This window comes from Pinus tabuliformis, chromosome 4_2, assembly GCF_031772625.1.
Source record: "Pinus tabuliformis cultivar Carrire ecotype Pingquan chromosome 4_2, CPIR1, whole genome shotgun sequence".
NCBI classification, from domain to species: Eukaryota; Viridiplantae; Streptophyta; class Pinopsida; order Pinales; family Pinaceae; genus Pinus; species Pinus tabuliformis.
The window spans coordinates 505,731,850-505,750,801 of NC_142304.1; the positions used below are offsets into that span (position 1 = coordinate 505,731,850).

Sequence of the window (18,952 nt, forward strand, 5' to 3'; positions counted from 1 at the left end):
GGGAGATTTTCTGAAGTCCTTCACAGTGAAAATCTGAGTTTTCTGATCTTTAAAATTTTTCTGTGCTTATTGTTGAATCTGGCTGTTAAGGGGCCAAAATTGTAGATTAATAGCTGTCTTAGGGTTTCAATTTTCTCTGATCTAGGGTTTCAAATTCTTGTTTTGTACAGTTTTTTATTTAGGGCTTAGGGTTTTAGGTTAGCTTCTGGCATACTCCATCTTAAGTTCTCTTTCTCTTGCAGGTTACAGATAAGATCTGGAGGAAAAAATTTTGCAGGGTCATTTCTTCGTTGTCCAAAGAGCTATCTTTCCACGCTGCTGTTGGTCATCCTGTGGGCATTTGCCATTTCAAACGTCAGTTACGGTGCCTCTTTTCTTCATCGGCTATGAGCGTATTACTGTTATGTTTGCAAACCCTCAGCTTTGCGTTCAAGTGAAAAGGATTGATATTCGGCGTGAAAGCTCCAGACCCGCATGCAGCCTGCCAGTCAATAAATGAGGGGATTCAAAGAAAGTTATTCAAAAAATCGATTTCAAATAAGTTTCTGGCCGCCGACAGTCGCAGTGAGAAGCTCAGATCTCAAAATCGAATTCATCCTGTAAAATCTCAGAAACAAGCTGGGCCATCGACTGTGTCTTTTTGGGAGATTTCTCTGTCGTTTATGCTTTTGTGATAACACCATCGGGCTAGTAAATTCATGTGTTTGGCATGAGGCGGCATCAAGAAGCATTTTTTTTTTGTCTCATCGTGAATACAACTGCGCTGTTGGCAATCTCCAAGTCACAGTTTCACTGCACTCTGCCGTCGACCTGCGTGCATCCTTCACCTCCGTCTGCAAACCCTCAGGTAAGTATTTTCGAACCGATTCGTCCTTCTATCCGCCGCAATCGTCCATCACGCAGTCACGTCGGCAGCTAGGGGTTACGTTTTCGTTCAAGCGTTTTTCCTCTTTCGAATAGCTGCGTTTGGGGTTTATTACGATATGTATAGACTCGCCACAGGTATCCGCCACAGGTATCGTATTTTTGAAAGGCATTTGCGTGGTTATGATAGTTTTAGAGTTTCATTTTCGGTCGATTTAGGGTTTCCATTTACGATTTTTGTTGATATGTTTTGATCCGATGTGCTGCACGCATACGCATTTGCACGTAGGTTATTTTTTTTTACTTTGAAGTTTTATTTTTTTAGTTTTCAAATAAAAAAATATATATATATATGCATATAAGAGATCCGTAGTCGTAGGTTTAGTTTAGGTTTATTTTCTTACGTATTTAGATTTAGATTTTAGTTCTTTTTTAAATAATTTCATTTTATTACATATAAATTCATAAAAAAAAAAAAAAATCAAATAAAACAATGCGTTTATGTTTAGGCTTGGTTTGGTTTTAGTTAGAATTTAACTTGATTTTATTTTTTTTAGGATTTTAATTTGTTTATTTTTAGTTTTAGTTTGGTTTTATTTAAATTTTAATATAGTTTTAAATTTTCATAGTTTAGAATTTTTAGTTTTAATATTATAAAAAAAAAAATAATAATAATAATAATAATAATAATAATAATTAATGAGTTTTTTAGGGTTTTAGGTTTAGATTTAGAATTTTGCTTTATTAGTTAATAAATATATATATATATATAAATTTTGTGGAATTTTTTTTTTTTTAGATCCAGTTATTTTCGGGAATTGTCATATCTTTCATGCTGAGATCTAAATTTTCAAGTCGAGATGCGAAATTGATATCTGGTTAATGGTTTATGATTCGTGGCGGTTTAAAGCATTCATTTTTTGAAAATTCTCAATTGCTGGATATCGTTTTGGTCATTCTAAGAGCATTGTGATTTAGCTGATGATAGATGATTGCTGTTCATGGTCCATATTTTTATATCATTTAACAAGTAATCGTTTTAACCACAATCTCTTAAGGCACTGGTCTGCTAAATTAATCAAATCCATCTAGTGCTTTTCATATCGTGTCTCGTGTCTCCCAACCAACTGGTCGACAGTTGGTCTCATCATCTCATAGGGACTACCCCCCTTAGCCACGGGAGATAGACTTAAACGGAGGGATCGGGGATCAGAGTGACAGCCCCCGGTCTGAGCGTTGTCGTGTCAATCCGCGCGACAACATTTTTTGGCGCTGTTGCCGGGGACAGAGTTTTTCTGTTCCTGGAGTTTCATCGACATTCACCTTCTCATCTCTCATCTCTCAGTTGAGCTGGCAAATTCAATATTTTTGGCATCTTTTCATCCCATATCAGTAGCATCTCTTCGATTTGTTTCTTGTTTGGGTGGCGACTCCACTTTTCTCATTTTTCCCAGACAAGAAGCCTTCCTCATATCTGCTTGTGATTCCTTTTTGGATCTTAGAATCAGATTCATTGTTCAAGTGGCGACTCTATTTCTTTCATCTCTTAATTTTCTTGAGCAGAAATCTCTTTCTATCATCCATTTGATCCCTTACTGTTCATCATGGATTATTCATGTAAACCATGTCATTTTACTGATAATCTCCATGATCTTCCGAAAGAGGTCATTTCTAAATTATTTAAGTTCTCGGGTGGTGATTCGGTCACTGTTAAACAGCGTTTAAACATGTTTACTTGTGTAATGATCTTATATTGTAGATTTCCTCAATATAATCATGAAGATTTCAAGATGCGTCTATTTGTCCATTCTTTAGAGGGTGATGCCTTGAATTGGTTTAATAATTTTCCTAATGATTTTTTCACTTCTTTACAAGACATTCTCAATGCTTTTAAAGATAGATATGATAGTCCAAACAGCTTGCCTTCTACCTCTAAACTTGTGCAACAGAATGAAAGTAATTTGATAAGAGGTCCAGCTGAAAGATTCCAAGACGATTCATCATGTCAGAATGTGTCATCCACCGGTACTAATGCAGATCAAGTCCATGATAGTGGAAAATCAGGGACAAATGACAATGAAAAAGAAGAGCAAAAGCAAATTATGCGAGACCTAATGATGCTGGTAAGAAATATGGAAATCAATCAAACTAATTATGTCAATGATGTGAAAACTTTATGCACCCACCTGGAAAAACGTAATAGGGAGATTGAGGTCACGCAAAGTCACCATGCTAAAGAAATTGAGGCCATGAAGACTAATCATGAAACAGAAATTAGAATCATGCAAAGCAAGATGTCAGTCTTAGAGGAAAATATGGTGACCATTAAAGCTGATCATGATAGGGAAATTGACTCTATGAAAAATAAGTTATTCACTATGGATGAGGAAATAACTATCATGACATTCAATCATAATAATCAGTTGGCTGACATGCAAGCGAATCACAGAGAAGAAATAAATTTCATGCAGCATCACTTGATGGACATAAAGGAAAAGAACAATAAAATGATAAAAGACATGGAAGAACATCATGCCAGACAAATCAGCGCTATAAAGGTTGAACACTCTAGACAGATGGATGCCATTAAAATACAGGTTCAAAGGTTTCAGCAATTGGAAGATGAAAGAAACCAGGTGACATCAATAGATCAGGAGCCTTCTCATTTGCTGCAACAAGCTCCATCCTATTATGAGGAGGTTATTGATTCAATTGAAAGATGGTTAATTGAAGGTGATCCGGACAGACTTAAGAATGATAAAGATCAGATGCAGGATAAAGAAAGACATAGCATGCATATCTTACATACTTCATCTGATAGCTTTGAAACAAAAAGTTTCGTGTCATCAGTAATTCAACCTGCCAGAAAGAAAAAGCGTAAGAGAAAGAAAAAGAGAAGAAGATTTGATGCATCAGACGGTCGTGAGCAGCTTGATTTTCGGACAGGAAAGAGTCCTACCATATGCAAAATTGGACATGGCACATCCGACAAGCAACCGACAGATTTGCCTGAAAGCAGGCAAATGCTCAGTATGCACTATATTGAACACATCTGATGCCGTAGGGCATTCTTTGTATCGTATTTCTAACCCTACTCCTTGTTTTTTCCGCATTTTCGTTTCTGCTTTAGATAGTTAATAAATGAAGAGCTTTTATCTTTATTGTGCTTAATGTATATGATGATTTTGGAATGGACGCTACTTATTTTTATCTGTGTTGTATGGGTGCAGATTCTGGATTGTCACATTCCTACAGTGCAGCAACGTGTCCCCAAGTAGAGCCAGATGTTGACCACTACTGGTCAACTACCCATGCAGTACACCCCCCTTTTCTTTGCAAAAAGGGGCAGCACCTGATCAGCGTTTCCGTGTCATCCTGCAGTCATCAGCAGCTTGATCATTTTGATTGTAAACCCAGTCTGCATGTATGACTTGTAAATAATCTTAGCAGACATGAGTCGTGTATGTGTATTGCCTAGGTGGACCTAACTTTCTAGTGGTAATCTACGTCCCGGAAGGTTTTTTGTCTCACCGATCCATGGATCGGCAGAGTTTTCCTTCAAACCTGACCCCAAAGCCGGGATGGATTTTGTCATTAGAACTTTAGGAGAATCCTAGTGTGTTGATCTGCTAGATTATAGTTGTGTCGCAGAACTGGGTGTTTTGTGAGGGTCTGTATTAAGTGGGTTTGTCCCCTTGAGATGTAAATTGTAAAAAGTCATCATGAAATGTGTCTTGAGGGTTGAAAATGTTTTAAATCCCCTCGTGAGTCCTAAGTCCTAGGTCCTAGGTGATGTTTCCAAAGGCTTAGTTCGATGATCCATTTAAAAAATGAAATAAAATAATAAAATAAATAAAAAATAAGAAATTTAAAAAAATAAAATAAAATAATAAATAATAAAAAATTTAAAAATTTAAAAATTTAAAAAATAATAATATTTTAAGTGAATAAATCGACGGATGAGATCAAGAGATGTCTTGATCCTCATCAACGGTCGAGATCATTTCTACATGGATCATTCGAACTAGCCGTTGGGATCATTTCCTTTATATAGGGTCTTAGGTGGTCATTTCAGATCATTGGATCTGTGAGTCGAAGACTGAAGAAGCTCTCTTGTAAATCTGTTTCTGGTTAATAAAGGAAGACTTTGGGGTCCATATCTTGCTGGTGTTACTCTCTTGGAATGCTGTGAGATCATTTCATTTTCTGCATATGTTATTTTCAGCCATTAATAATAGCTTCTTGTAGAGTATTGTGAGCACAGGTATCTTGTTCACTTGCTGGGGTTTGAGTGCTGTTAGGGTTTCTGAAGTAATGGCAGGTATCTCCATTACTGTTCGAGATCTAGTAGCATTTTTGCCCTCTTTGTTGACGGTGGTTTTGAGCTGTGCAGAAAAACCCTTATTGAAGAAGATTTGGTGGGCGTTAGGGGAAGTTCTCGGCTGAACCAGCCAACTCCCGCAAGCATTTTTTGTTGAGCCCAGTTGGAATTGATCCTGGGTCTATCATTCAGTTTTATTTTTTTTAATTTGCAGGGGAGATTTTCTGAAGTCCTTCACAGTGAAAATCTGAGTTTTCTGATCTTTAAAATTTTTCTGTGCTTATTGTTGAATCTGGCTGTTAAGGGGCCAAAATTGTAGATTAATTAGCTGTCTTAGGGTTTCAATTTTCTCTGATCTAGGGTTTCAAATTCTTGTTTTGTACAGTTTTTTATTTAGGGCTTAGGGTTTTAGGTTAGCTTCTGGCATACTCCATCTTAAGTTCTCTTTCTCTTGCAGGTTACAGATAAGATCTGGAGGAAAAAATTTTGCAGGGTCATTTCTTCGTTGTCCAAAGAGCTATCTTTCCACGCTGTTGTTGGTCATCCTGTGGGCATTTGCCATTTCAAACGTCAGTTACGGTGCCTCTTTTCTTCATCGGCTATGAGCGTATTATTGTTATGTTTGCAAACCCTCAGCTCTACGTTCAAGTGAAAAGGATTGATATTCGGCGTGAAAGCTCCAGACCCGCATGCAGCCTGCCAGTCAATAAACGAGGGGATTCAAAGAAAGTTATTCAAAAAATCGATTTCAAATAAGTTTCTGGCCACCGACAGTCGCAGTGAGAAGCTCAGATCTCAAAATCGAATTCATCCTGTAAAATCTCAGAAACAAGCTGGGCCATCGACTGTGTCTTTTTGGGAGATTTCTCTGTCGTTTATGCTTTTGTGATAACACCATCGGGCTAGTAAATTCATGTGTTTGGCATGAGGCGGCACCAAGAAGCATTTTTTTTTTGTCTCATCGTGAATACAACTGCGCTGTTGGCAATCTCCAAGTCACAGTTTCACTGCACTCTGCCGTCGACCTGCGTACATCCTTCACCTCCATCTGCAAACCCTCATGTAAGTATTTTCGAGCCGATTCGTCCTTCTATCCGCCGCAATCGTCCATCACGCAGTCACGCCGGCAGCTAGGGGTTATGTTGTCCTTCAAGCGTTTTTCCTCTTTCGAATAGCTGTGTTTGGGGTTTATTACGATATGTATAAACTCGCCACAGGTATCCGCCACAGGTATCGTATTTTTTGAAAGGCATTTGCGTGGTTATGATAGTTTTAGAGTTTCATTTTCGGTCGATTTAGGGTTTCCATTTACGATTTTTGTTGATATGTTTTGATCTGATGTGCTGCACGCATACGCATTTGCACGTAGGTTATTTTTTTTTACTTTGAAGTTTTATTTTTTTAGTTTTCAAATAAAAAAAAATATATATATATATATATGCATATAAGAGATCCGTAGTCGTAGGTTTAGTTTAGGTTTATTTTCTTACGTATTTAGATTTAGATTTTAGTTCTTTTTTAAATAATTTCATTTTATTACATATAAATTCATAAAAAAAAAAAATCAAATAAAACAATGCGTTTATGTTTAGGCTTGGTTTGGTTTTAGTTAGAATTTAACTTGATTTTATTTTTTTTAGGATTTTAATTTGTTTATTTTTAGTTTTAGTTTGGTTTTATTTAAATTTTAATATAGTTTTAAATTTTCATAGTTTAGATTTTTTAGTTTTAATATAAAAAATAAAAAAAAATATTTTTTAATGAGTTTTTTAGGGTTTTAGGTTTAGATTTAGAATTTTGCTTTATTAGTTAATAATATATATATATATATATAAATTTTGTGGAATTTTTTTTTTTAGATCCAGTTATTTTCGGGAATTGTCATATCTTTCATGCTAAGATCTAAATTTTCAAGTCGAGATGCGAAATTGATATTTGGTTAATGGTTTATGATTCGTGGCGGTTTAAAGCATTCATTTTTTGAAAATTCTCAATTGCTGGATATCGCTTTGGTCATTCTAAGAGCATTGTGATTTAGCTGATGATAGATGATTGTTGTTCATGGTCCATATTTTTATCATTTAACAAGTAATCGTTTTAACCACAATCTCTTAAGGCACTGGTCTGCTAAATTAATCAAATCCATCTAGTGCTTTTCATATCGTGTCTCATGTCTCCCAACCAACTGGTCGACAGTTGGTCTCATCATCTCACAGGGACTACCCCCCTTAGCCGCGGGAGACAGGCTTAAACGGAGGGATCGGGGATCAGAGTGACAGCCCCCGGTCTGAGCGTTGTCGTGTCAATCCGCACGACAACACCACATATGCATGAAACGTGTTGGCTCTTATTATATAAAGAAGTGTAAGTTCCAGTCATACAATACATCCATGTCCGACCACTAGTTCCAATAGTGGAACATTATAGCGACAACCGCTTGCTCCTCCAAAGAGATGTACTAGCTTTGCGCAGTGGAGAAGCCAAGGCTCATTACAATATTGTCCGAGCTCTCTCCAAGATAGTCTTATCGGAAGCTTGGCTGACCAAAAGCCTATACAATGAGTTATGAGGGACTATTTATAGCGAAGGGTGGGGTTACCCTTAACATTCCCCTTTGTGACAGTTCAACTACCCTCATGACTTTTCATCTACTCTATGACTGTTACATCCAACTATTGACACTTGACTTACACTTGACAAGACATTACATTACAATGCACGTGTACTCATGTGAGACAACATGGCTTGAGCAAGCCATGCAAGACATCACTGACACTAGGTCCTTTGTGATGAGACCAACTCTTTGACATGCTTGTGATGGTGTGCATGCACCCCATGGTGACATCTTGCTAAAGTGAACTCTTGCCTCTGTTGCATCCGGGTGCACGGGTGTGACTCCTTCATCCAACTCGTCTGCTAGCATGTGCATGGTCTTCTTGGTGAAACCAAACCAGCAACACACTGATGCATAGTGTCCGTGCTGATCTTCCAGTGTGTGCTGGTGGTCATGCGCATCAACTGTCAACAACATGTTCAGCTCCAGTTGGACTTGCTTCTTGTCTTCGCCTTGGTGAGTGTGTTGAATGGGTTGATCGCATGCGTGCGCACAATGACATGCATGCTACTGAATCCCTTGCATGCGATCAACAACACTGCTCACCATGTCTGCTCCATGCCAGTTGTTGGGATGGATCTATAACTTGTACGGGTGCAGTTTCATTCGTGAGTGCATGCTACGCCCCCTGCTATTCCTGTTCCTGCTGCAACTCATTCGCTTGTCTGTGCAGCTCATGTTCTTCCTTGAGTTGCTGCTTCAGCACATGCAACTCCTTCTTTGTTCCATTCTTTGTCTTCACGCGATCTTCATGTCGTGTCGTCGCCTCATAGCTTGAGTCTCCAAAGTTGCTTTCATCATCAGTGGATCCGCTTGAGCTTGCAACTTTGTTCTGCCTCCGTGTTATCAACAACCTTCCTCTTGCATTTGTTGCATCTGGTATGCTTCCTTCAGCTGTCATTCATGATGTTGCTCGTTGTGATGTTACGGTCATCACATCTTGATGTCCTTGCCTATGAACAGCTTGATATCTTCATGAGTAGGCAAGCTCATAGACACTTGATCGACTGCATCCCCAAGTGTGCTCTGAACGGTGTCTTCGACTCTGCTCTCCTGGAAACCATTGTACTTGTGCTGCTGAGAGGAAAATGAACACCTATGATACCTGGAGACATGGCAACATATCTGTGTGACTGATCATGAAAGTCACACAATTTCGGCCGAGAGGTTGGGAGACTGAGTGCCAAAACTACGCAATGCACAGTCTGGGCTGCTGGGAGGCTGACTGACTATTGGAACTGCGCAATGCACAGTCCAGTCTGGCTACTGACTACTGGAATTGCGCAATGTGCAATCTCAGCTGGCAATGGTTGCAGGCTCAGTGACTGCATTGCGTAATTTTTTGGGCCAGCAATCATTGTCCCTCAGAATTGCGCAATGCAAGACTAGAGGACAGTCACTGGGCAGAAATGCGCATTTCCTAAGAGGAAGACAGAGCCTTCCCTCTCAAGATTACGCAATGTTATCTTGGTGAGGCGGAGTCCGGGCCAAGGCTACCCAGACTCGCCGACGGGCAACTGAACGCAAATGTGAAAGCGAATGCATGGCGATACTAAGTGTAAGCATAAGAGAATGATTATGCATGCAAACGGTGAATGACAGATTCAGAAAACGGAACAACATGCATGTGGGTGAGGTGAGTCGCCGAATTGGCAACCGTTCGTGAAAAACAATTTCATGCATGCGACAGCAGTGAGATGTTAATGAAAACTGAAATGGTGCTAGTACAAGCTAGTATGTATCAAAACGACAACAAGCACTCACTAAAATCAAGCAAACAATGTTCATATGAAGCGAAACACAAAAAGCGCCAGAAATGCAACATAAGACATGGAAAGCGAGCTTACCCCAAAACAATTGAGCTGAATGTGCCGACAGCTCCTAGATGCGATGTGGGATGTCAGAGCTACAAGGTTGATGTGAGGAATGAGCTTTGCAGTGTCTGATTGATGAGTTTTGATAAAATCGAGGTTGTGACACGCATGCCACAAATCTAGGGAAAGCGACACTTGGTGGGAGGTTTCTGAAATGATCCTTGCATGTAACCTTCAACTACCAAAAATAGATCCCTGAAACAAGGGATGCCTTTGCATGTTGCCTTGGGAGAAGCAGCGCATGCATGCAAGTCTGTTTTGCTTGGTCCTGGAGGGAACCGGTCAACTCAGCTACACATGCAAGAGGCTGCTCAACTACTGGGAGAAAATGCGCATTTCTGGCTGAGAGCTGAGCTAGCTCCGCAGAAGATTTGCACAATTTCTGGGCAAAGCAGCTAACTGTTGCCTAGATTTGAGCAAATTCTGGGCTGAGCAGCTCAACTGGGAAGGATGGCGCAATTTTCTAGGTGAAGCTTGCTCAGCAGAATTGCACAATTCTGGGGCCCAATAGGCTGCCAGTCAGGATTGTACAATTTCTGAAGGGAAGGTTGGTTGCCCTCCAGATTTGCACAAATTCTTGAACAAGCTGCTCAACTTGCAGCTGGACCAAATCCGGTGAAACAGCCTATGAGGGGGATGCAACAAGCTTTGATGGACAGGTTGTCATTCTACAAGAAAACCATTGAAGCTTGTGTACTTGACGAAGCAAGACATGCTGTCGTGAAAGGTTGGTAGGGAGGCTCCAAAACGAAGCTAAGGCAAAATTTTGGAGGGTGGTTGTAGCTGCTACAACACCAGTAAAGGAGATCCCACAGGAGTAGGATACAAGGGTAACCACGGAATCGAGCAATGGAGACAAGAATACAGACCTAACCCGCTCTTTCTGCTGAATTCCCCCACCAATCCATGCCCAAAAGTGCTAATGACAAGTAAGGAAAATTACTCAATTATACCAATGAAAAGTAATACCTTCAAGGTCAGGAGGCCAACCTTCAAGCATACAATCATAACAAGTGGGCGAGGGACCACATGGATGGCTTAGGTGGCAGAGATAACGACACATTGAACTACCTGGTGGCTACAAGGGGTTGTTGGTTGTCGACTGAGGACCATCAAGTAGAAAAAATTTCTCCTATACACACTACCCACAGCTGATGGGTAACAGTGCCTTGGCTAGATATTGGGACGATGGAGAGCCATTGAGGTGAATTTGAGGGCCAACCCTCAAATCATGATTTTTGCATGCTATTACACCTCATAGCACTTGGAGATGCCACTTGAAGCCTATATCATGCATGACGTTAGCCATAAAAGTCTAGTGGCTAACACATGTGGGCTTATTTTGCACTTATAATCAAAAGCTAGAGGGTTGGATTGTAACCCAAGGGTTTCTTGTGATTTAACTTGTTATTAGGGGCTTTTAGGGTAATGTTTGGACTCATCCTGCTCGTATAAATAGAGGAGAGGATCACTGTTTCTATTGATCATCACTTGGACTGTTCAACCCTCCTTAGGAGAATTTCAACCTCTTGTATCTTTGTAGAGATGTGATCTATGGAGAACAATGCTTACTGGAGCTCTTGTCTTGGCTTTGGAGAAGTTACCTTGGATCAATGAATGGATTGTTCAAGCATTTTATCTTGTAAGTGAGTCTTTTATTTATGAAATTTTGATCTTATGTCTAACGTATGGAATGTCTTGGTAATCTATGGTTTTTCTATTGCACCAATTATCACTAAGAAACTGGATTCGTCCTAAAGCCTTCTTGTGTCCCGAATCCCATGAATCAGACACGATTCAATGGGACACGTGTCTTGTGATCGTGTTCGTCGTGTCCTGAATCATGGGATTCGATGGACACACACGTGTCTTGTGATCGTGTTCGTCATGTCCTGAATCGTGGGATTCGATGGACACGTGAATCTCGAAATTGTGTCCATCGTGTCCCAATTTCAAGACACGTGTCCTGTGATCATGACCTGAATCATGGGATCAATGGACATGCGAATCCCGAAATTGTGTCCATCGAGTCCCAATTTTAGGACATGTCTCCCCTAAAAAAGCATGTCGCGATGCCAATAAAGCTCGATTTGGGCTCATTTGGCACTCATTCTTGAGTGTGTCTTCTATTGTGAGTGTGTAGGACCATTATTTTATAGAGTGAGTGCCCCGAGTATAAGACATCATCAGAGGCCTTCTTCACCACCATACAGGATATTCTTGTCAACAAATGGGACAAGAATTGCACACCTTTGCATTGTTTGACTCACTCATTGAACCCAAAATACTACAACCATGAGTGGCTGAATGGTGGACCTTCGTGCAAGTTCCCTCCTCACATGGATGGTAAAATTTCACAAGGGAGGAAGGATGCATTGAGGCAGGATTTTTAGGATAGAGCATCCCTTGATGAGGTGGAGGATGCCTTTGCAGAGTTTTCCACTGGCACTGGGCAATTTGCAAGCTATGATGTGATTAGAGACAGGGGGCTAAGAAGCCCTATTCTTGGTGGGAAACTCATGGGGCAACAAGCCCTCCTCTACAACAGTTAGCCATGAGGCTCCTCTCTCAGGTGACTTCATCCTCTTGTTGTGAGAGGAATTGGAACACATATGGGAATTTGTATAATGTTAAGAAGAGCAGGCTTGAGCGGTCCAGGCACCAGGGCAGAGACAATGGTGTATGTGCACACCAACCTTCGTCTTATTTACAGGCAAAGGGATGACTGGTTGAATGGAAAGACAAAGATGTGGGATGTCTTTCCAGATGATGTGGGTTTGGACAACAATCTTGAATTGGCATTGGCCAACTTGGATCTTAATGACCCAGTGCTAAACCCTATCACTTTTGATGATGGTGATACTATTGAGGGTCATCCTCCACACCAACAGAGGCAAAGATGACATTGGATACAGAGAAGGAGGATGCAGCAAAGGAGAGCAGTGGTGACCATGACAGTGATATTGATTTTGATGATGATGATTGATGACTCATGAGTCATGAGCAACCTACTACCTTGAGGCGTGTAGTTGTTTTCTATTTGCCATTGGCATTGCTCCTAGATTACCTATGTAACACATTTTGATTTTGGTGACTTAATGAGAAAATTGTAGTTTCTTGTCCTTCTCCTGTTGGATCATTGATGAATCTATCACAATTGTATTCGTATCCATAATGTTACTTTGTAAAACTTACAAATTTTAAATTTACAATGTAGAATCTAGATCTATGTCTAAATTTGTATAATGAATGAGAATGCGTGTAAGAAATATCTATTTAGTATTAATTTTTAATATATATATATATATAGTTTTTAATAAAATAATATATAATGTGTCATGTTCTGGGGGTCAACGTGCCCGTGTCAGACACTCGAATTTTCGTGTCCTGTGTCCCCATGTCAGGTGACTTAGAATTATCAATGAAGATCAATTGTATAGAATCTAGATATCACCATTATGTGCATTACTCATTAATGAAATCTGAATGGAAATCTCCTTGGTGAACTTTTGAATTAGCTCTCCCAAGTGAATATTGATCCCTCACAAACATAATAGTTAGAGTTTTGTGCTAGGGCATCAAAATATTCTTACTCTTTGCAAGATTTGGCTAATATATCAATCCCATAGACTCCATCAACCCAAGGACTAGGCACTGGGCTTGTCATTTTGGTGATCAAGCTTTATTTCATCCACAATTTGAACTATGCTATCATTTTTCTCTCTTTTCCGTCCCTCTCAAGGAGAAGCGACTCAATTAGGGCTTGGAGCAAAATTGGCTAGAAGAGGAATTTTAGGGTTTGTAAGGATTCAACATCAAGAGTAGGATTGCTTGCCTCAAAATCATCCTCCTTGCTGGCTAATTCATCTATTTTTCACCATAATTTCTCTTGCCCAAGGAGAAACCCTAGTTTGGTTAAGTTTCAACTTGATGGCTTCATTAAGGTTTCAACTTTCATGTGCCATTGGCTTCTTAATACTCATTGTTGGAAACCTTTTTCTTGGTACTTGGACCTTAGGATATTCCATTTTGTATGCTATCACTCAAGCCCTAGGTCTATTGTGCCCTAGTTTGGCCTCTCTAAGGGATGTGAATTGCCTTGTTTCCATTGCTTGAACCTTATGCTTAATTTGAGCCATCTTTTGGAAGCCTATTGTGTCATCTTAAGGACTTAAGCCTAGAATATATCTTGTTGGTGACCTTGTACTGAGACTCCTCCCATTGGTGAAACTCCGTAAAGAGCCAGTGGTAGTGGTTGTGGCGACAGTGGACCATTACCTTATTGTTGTCACTTGGTTTAGTGCTTACCTTGTAGGCTACCCCTCTACAAGACCTGCTATATTTTGCAGCAACAAGACCCTCTAGTAGGTGGAGCCGGAGGGGTTTTATATTTTATGAGATTCACATTTTTTGAATTCAAGGCTGGATTAGGTGGAAGCACAAAAATAGGTTGAGCTGTTGGCACTCAAACTTGTCTTATGCTGCCTTTTCAAAAAGGCGTACAGAAATTTCAAGTAATAGTGATTAAGCTGGAACCGAAGAGGTTTAATATTTATCAGAATCACATTTTTTTAAATTTAAGGCTGGATTATGTGGAAGCACAAACAACAGGGCTGACTGGGCACTCAAACTTGTCTCATGCTGCTTGTTCAAAAAGGTGTGCAGAAGTTACAAGTAATGGGTGATTCTATCATCTATGGTGGTGATAAATTGGTTGAGAGGACTCTATCCTATAGAAAATTTCCCATTGAGACCTATCTACGAGGAAAATTACTAATTTGAGGAACATTTTTTCTGATATTTCTTTCTGTGATGTTTGCAGAGAAACAAATATGCTGGCAGATTCACTATTTAAAGAAGCCTTGCAGATGGCTCCTGGTCATTGACATATTTGGGTGCAACAGGAAGATGTTTTATCTGGATATGACCTGGGTCCTTTCCTTAGTCAACTGCCATATGTTTCTGAACTCTTTAAGCACCTTTGCAGGTCTATATGGCAGACATCTGAGGTTAAATTTTGGAAAACGGTATAACATTTTGATATACTCATTTAGGGCACAGTTGGGATCCTTTTTGGAATCACTATTAACTGGATTAAAGATTGTTAGGGGTCTTTGTATTTGGTCAATGACTTGATGAAAATTTCTTAATGATTCTTCAATGTTGACTATCTTTTTGAATGCTGAAAGGTATAAGCAGGTTGTAATATTGTTAAAAATCAATAAAATTCATTTTTTTTTCCATGGTAAAAAAATCCAAGTCTAGCAAGTGGGCTATTGTCAAGTCAGGGATTTCAGACCCTGTCATGGAGAGACTTGTATTATTTAAACCAATCATAACACTTTAATAAAATCTATTATTTTAATGTAAAAAAAATGAGCCCCTAGGGGCAGCTCAATTGGCGATGGCTATGAAAATGAAGTGCTTATGTGCAAGGAGGTTTGAGGTTCAAATCCCCCAATTCACCTATGCCTGCGGAAGCGGCATACATAGGCACCTAGAGGTTATTGTGGTAGGGGTTGAAATCGACCCCATGTCACGCGAGTCTGGGACCAACCCTGTTGTCAATTCCTCTAGATACAAAAAAAATAGTAAAAGAAAAATGAAAACTAACAATTAACCTCCATAATTTATCTGACATATTGGTCTTGGAATATGACCTAAACTGTTTCTGCTTGGTTAAGAGCTCGTCTTCTTCAGATGTAAGAAAACAGGTTAATAGGCCAAGACTCAAGAGGCATCTGGCAGGAGTGAAAGCCTACCCCTTACAGACCACCAATAAGTAATTCTATATAGTGTGGCTTTCCGTGAATAATGATGATGATTCACCCTGTGTTTGTGGCTAGCAGCTAGTGATAACTGTCCAGACTCCACACTCCTAGTTTGACAACTAAGTTATAATAAGGTTTCCTACAGTTTAGAAAAACAAAAACAAAAATTCTGACATATTGAAAAATCTATCGAAGGTAGGGAAAATTATCCTGACCACTATTTGCAAAAGCAAATGCCTTTTGTGACACATTGTGGCTATCTAGTAATTAGGAATGTTTATATCGTTCCTTGTAAAACTTTGGTTCATTGAATTCAAACCTCCCACAACAAAGCCCATTTAAATTCAAAAAGTGCTTTGTAACTTTTCAAGATAGAGAAGACCGCATGAAAAGGTCATCGGATGGCTAAATAAGAAAACCTCTTTTAAGTTTTAACACATCTGAATTAGAACGACATATACCATGCCGTAGAGGCCTTTTTTTCAAGTCTAGCATTAAATTCAATTTGCAAAGTGTAAACTACTTAACAGATTATGATACAGACCCTTGTTTCTTTTAGAATACCATTAGGATCACAAGCCACAATCCACCCCAGTCGCCAACCTGGAACAAGCCATCTCTTTGATATGCTTCCAAGGGTAAGCACAGGAACAACTGTTGCAAACAATCCCATTGGTACAAAAGGCTTATTATCAAACACCAAGGGAGCATATACTTCATCAGAAACAATTAACAAGCCTAACTTTTTTGCCGTCTCTGCAACCTGCAAGATTATTCAACTCTTAATTTTTAACAATATATCAGATAATAATATCGAACACGGGACATCAAAGGCCAGTACAAGTTTGAGAAATATGCAGAATCTTAAATTATGCAAGAAAATTGTAGCACACCTTGGCTAAATGCTCATGGCTGAAAACAACACCACAAGGATTATTGGGATTGACAAGAACCATTGCTACTGTATTCCTGTCAGCTATTGTTTCAAGGTGATCTAAATCAATTTCCCAATTCCTTTCTGGAATTAAATTATAGTGCCTGGCTTCAATGCCATTGTATGCCAACAATGCTTCATAAAGTGGATACCCTGGTCTCGGCAACAAAATGTTTGCATCTTTACCACCCAAGACTGCAACAGTTACATCCATAGCTTGTCTACAACCACAGGTTAAGTAGATATCATCTGCACCTAGCTTGTAAGGAAGCCCTGGAGAGAGATACTCTGCCACTGCCCTGAGATACAAGCAATCACATTTTAGTAATCACTGCAAAGACGGTGTCTGCATCGTTAATGATTTTCTAACATAAATACTATTGTTGATATTCTCTTTTAATGGTAAAAGCATTGCAAATTAGTTTATATAATTGTTTGATAATGATATTTTTTAATATATATTTATGGACAACACACAGGTCAGTCCAGAGATTTGAATACAGGCCAATCATCCTCATATAATTTTATGTAACATGGACTTGCCAGATGAGCTACACATTGGGCATATTATTTTCATAGTAGTTTAATAAGAATTAATTCAATTATCACTCACATAACAGGAGCATGCCAAATAAACCACACATAAATTTATATAATATGAGTTTGCCAAATACACTAAACAGAGAGACAGGAAAGTTATTATTTTCTTGGCAGTTTAATAATCGTCTAATCTGATAGAACAATTAATTGCTATCAAATTTAATAATGTTTATATAATCTTTAGATAAATTATTTCATTAAATTGATCAAGTGTGGGAAATTTTTATTTTTCAGAGGTGTGAAAAGTATTTTTTTATGAAGTTGTATGGAGAGGTATTTAATTTGTTATTTTTTTTTGTTGTGGGAAGATATAATATATTTATTTTTTATTAGTTTTTTTCTTACTAAAAAAATTAAAATTTAGCTCAAGTTTAATATTATGAAATTTTATATTATTTTTGAATAAAATTTAAATTCATTTATTTTAAATATTATTGGTTGAAATGTTTCACTTCTTATTATGTAATGATAACAGATTTCAATGTACTGCATCATTAACTACTATTGTACCATCCACAATATTTTCAATTATTTATTAAAAATAAATTAATTAATATTAATTTAAAATGGAAATCTATTACATAATTCAATATTATTTTAATATAAATGCTAACTCGTACACTTTTCTTATCATGCCCATACGACCTTGACAACGTATCGGCAATCACTACGCTCACTCACCTACCTCTACAATGTTGGTGGTAATCATGAGAATGCTTACGCATTGAAATTTGACTGAGAGTACATCTTCCAAACTTTCCACGTGGTAAGTGCTTTGATATGCCATACTTGCTCATTACGGTTTCATAAGCAAAGGCCGTGGATTTTGTCTACAAGTAGTCACCCTTAAATTGTGCATCCACATCGATTCCAGCTCATTTCAAGCTTTCCACGTGTTAAGTCTCTTCGCTCTTTTTTGGCTGGTGATACATGTGCTTGAAATGTTCAACTAAGGAATTCTCTTCGAATTTTTTTATTGCACAATTCATACAAACCAGAAAGATGGAAACAAAATTAATCTTAAGATTGAATTTTACATTTAAAAGGGGATTATTGATTGTAATTTTGTGGTATAAATTTTATTGGAATTAAAAATAGGTTAAAAATCACAAAATTTGATTTACTTGATGGACTATTTTAAAAAAGAAGAAAGAAAAAAAGAAATTATTTTAATGTCTACAACCCTAAAGATAGCCTATGGCACAGATTGCTTCTTCATCTTCTTCATCTTGAGGATCCAAGTTTTTGGAGAGTGTTTTCCCTTGGCTATAATGAGAGATTGGTGGCATTTAGGTGATCATATGGGCTGAATTTATCCATTTCCAGCGGTGCGCAAAGGCCTCTGGACTATGACTACGCATGTGTTGGAGGAAGCATTAGTTGGAGGAGCTAGGTGCTGGAGAAATCAAGCATTATTAGAGAGGATTTTTGCAAGGATTTGGGAGGCATATCATTGGTGGATTTCGGAGGATTTCGCCGAGTATTTTCTTGTAGTGCGCAAAGCCTTTCAGAGAGGGGAATTCGCACTTCTTGGGGGTTTTCGGGTCAGCCAGAATCAGCCCAAACCCTTTTTGAGTTTTTGTGGGTTTATTGGGAGGAGTCCATAGCTATTTTGCAGGATTTTCTGAGCATTCCTTCATGTAGAAATCTAGTCATTTCCAGCAACAATTAGCAGAAATCTTGGGCAGTTCATAGATTTTGTGAGAATCATTATCAACATATAGGTCGTCATACTTCTACTTGGGTTTTGCATAGCTTGCATGAGCAAGCCCAAGTTCCTTTGTTCTCACTCTATTGTACTCAATCTCAATTGATATTAATAAAATGGCTCAACTTTCTTGTCGAATTTATTTGGTTTATTGATTATGCATGCATGGTTGAAAATTTTGTTGTTGTAGATTAGTTCATGTTCTTGATATTCACTGTTATTTCGTAGTTGGAATATTACACGTAGAGCACCTAGAGCATGGTTTT

At 38.5% G+C, this 18,952-nt stretch overlaps 1 protein-coding gene across 3 annotated transcripts in view; it reads right to left on the minus strand.

Annotated features, from left to right (window-relative positions):
* The window catches only part of LOC149170216 (putative aminotransferase TAT2), a 267,395-nt gene that overhangs the window by 98,997 nt on the left and 149,446 nt on the right, over positions 1–18,952 (minus strand). For 2 of the 3 annotated variants that reach the window (XM_089428943.1, XM_089428944.1), the window contains exons 4-5: positions 16,338–16,677; positions 15,989–16,207 (exon numbers count right to left, since the gene is read on the minus strand). In XM_089428943.1, the coding sequence (XP_089285069.1) occupies positions 15,989–16,207; positions 16,338–16,677 (559 nt within the window). The remainder of the gene's footprint in view (positions 1–15,988; positions 16,208–16,337; positions 16,678–18,952) is intronic. The other variant, XM_089428946.1, reaches the window with a different exon arrangement.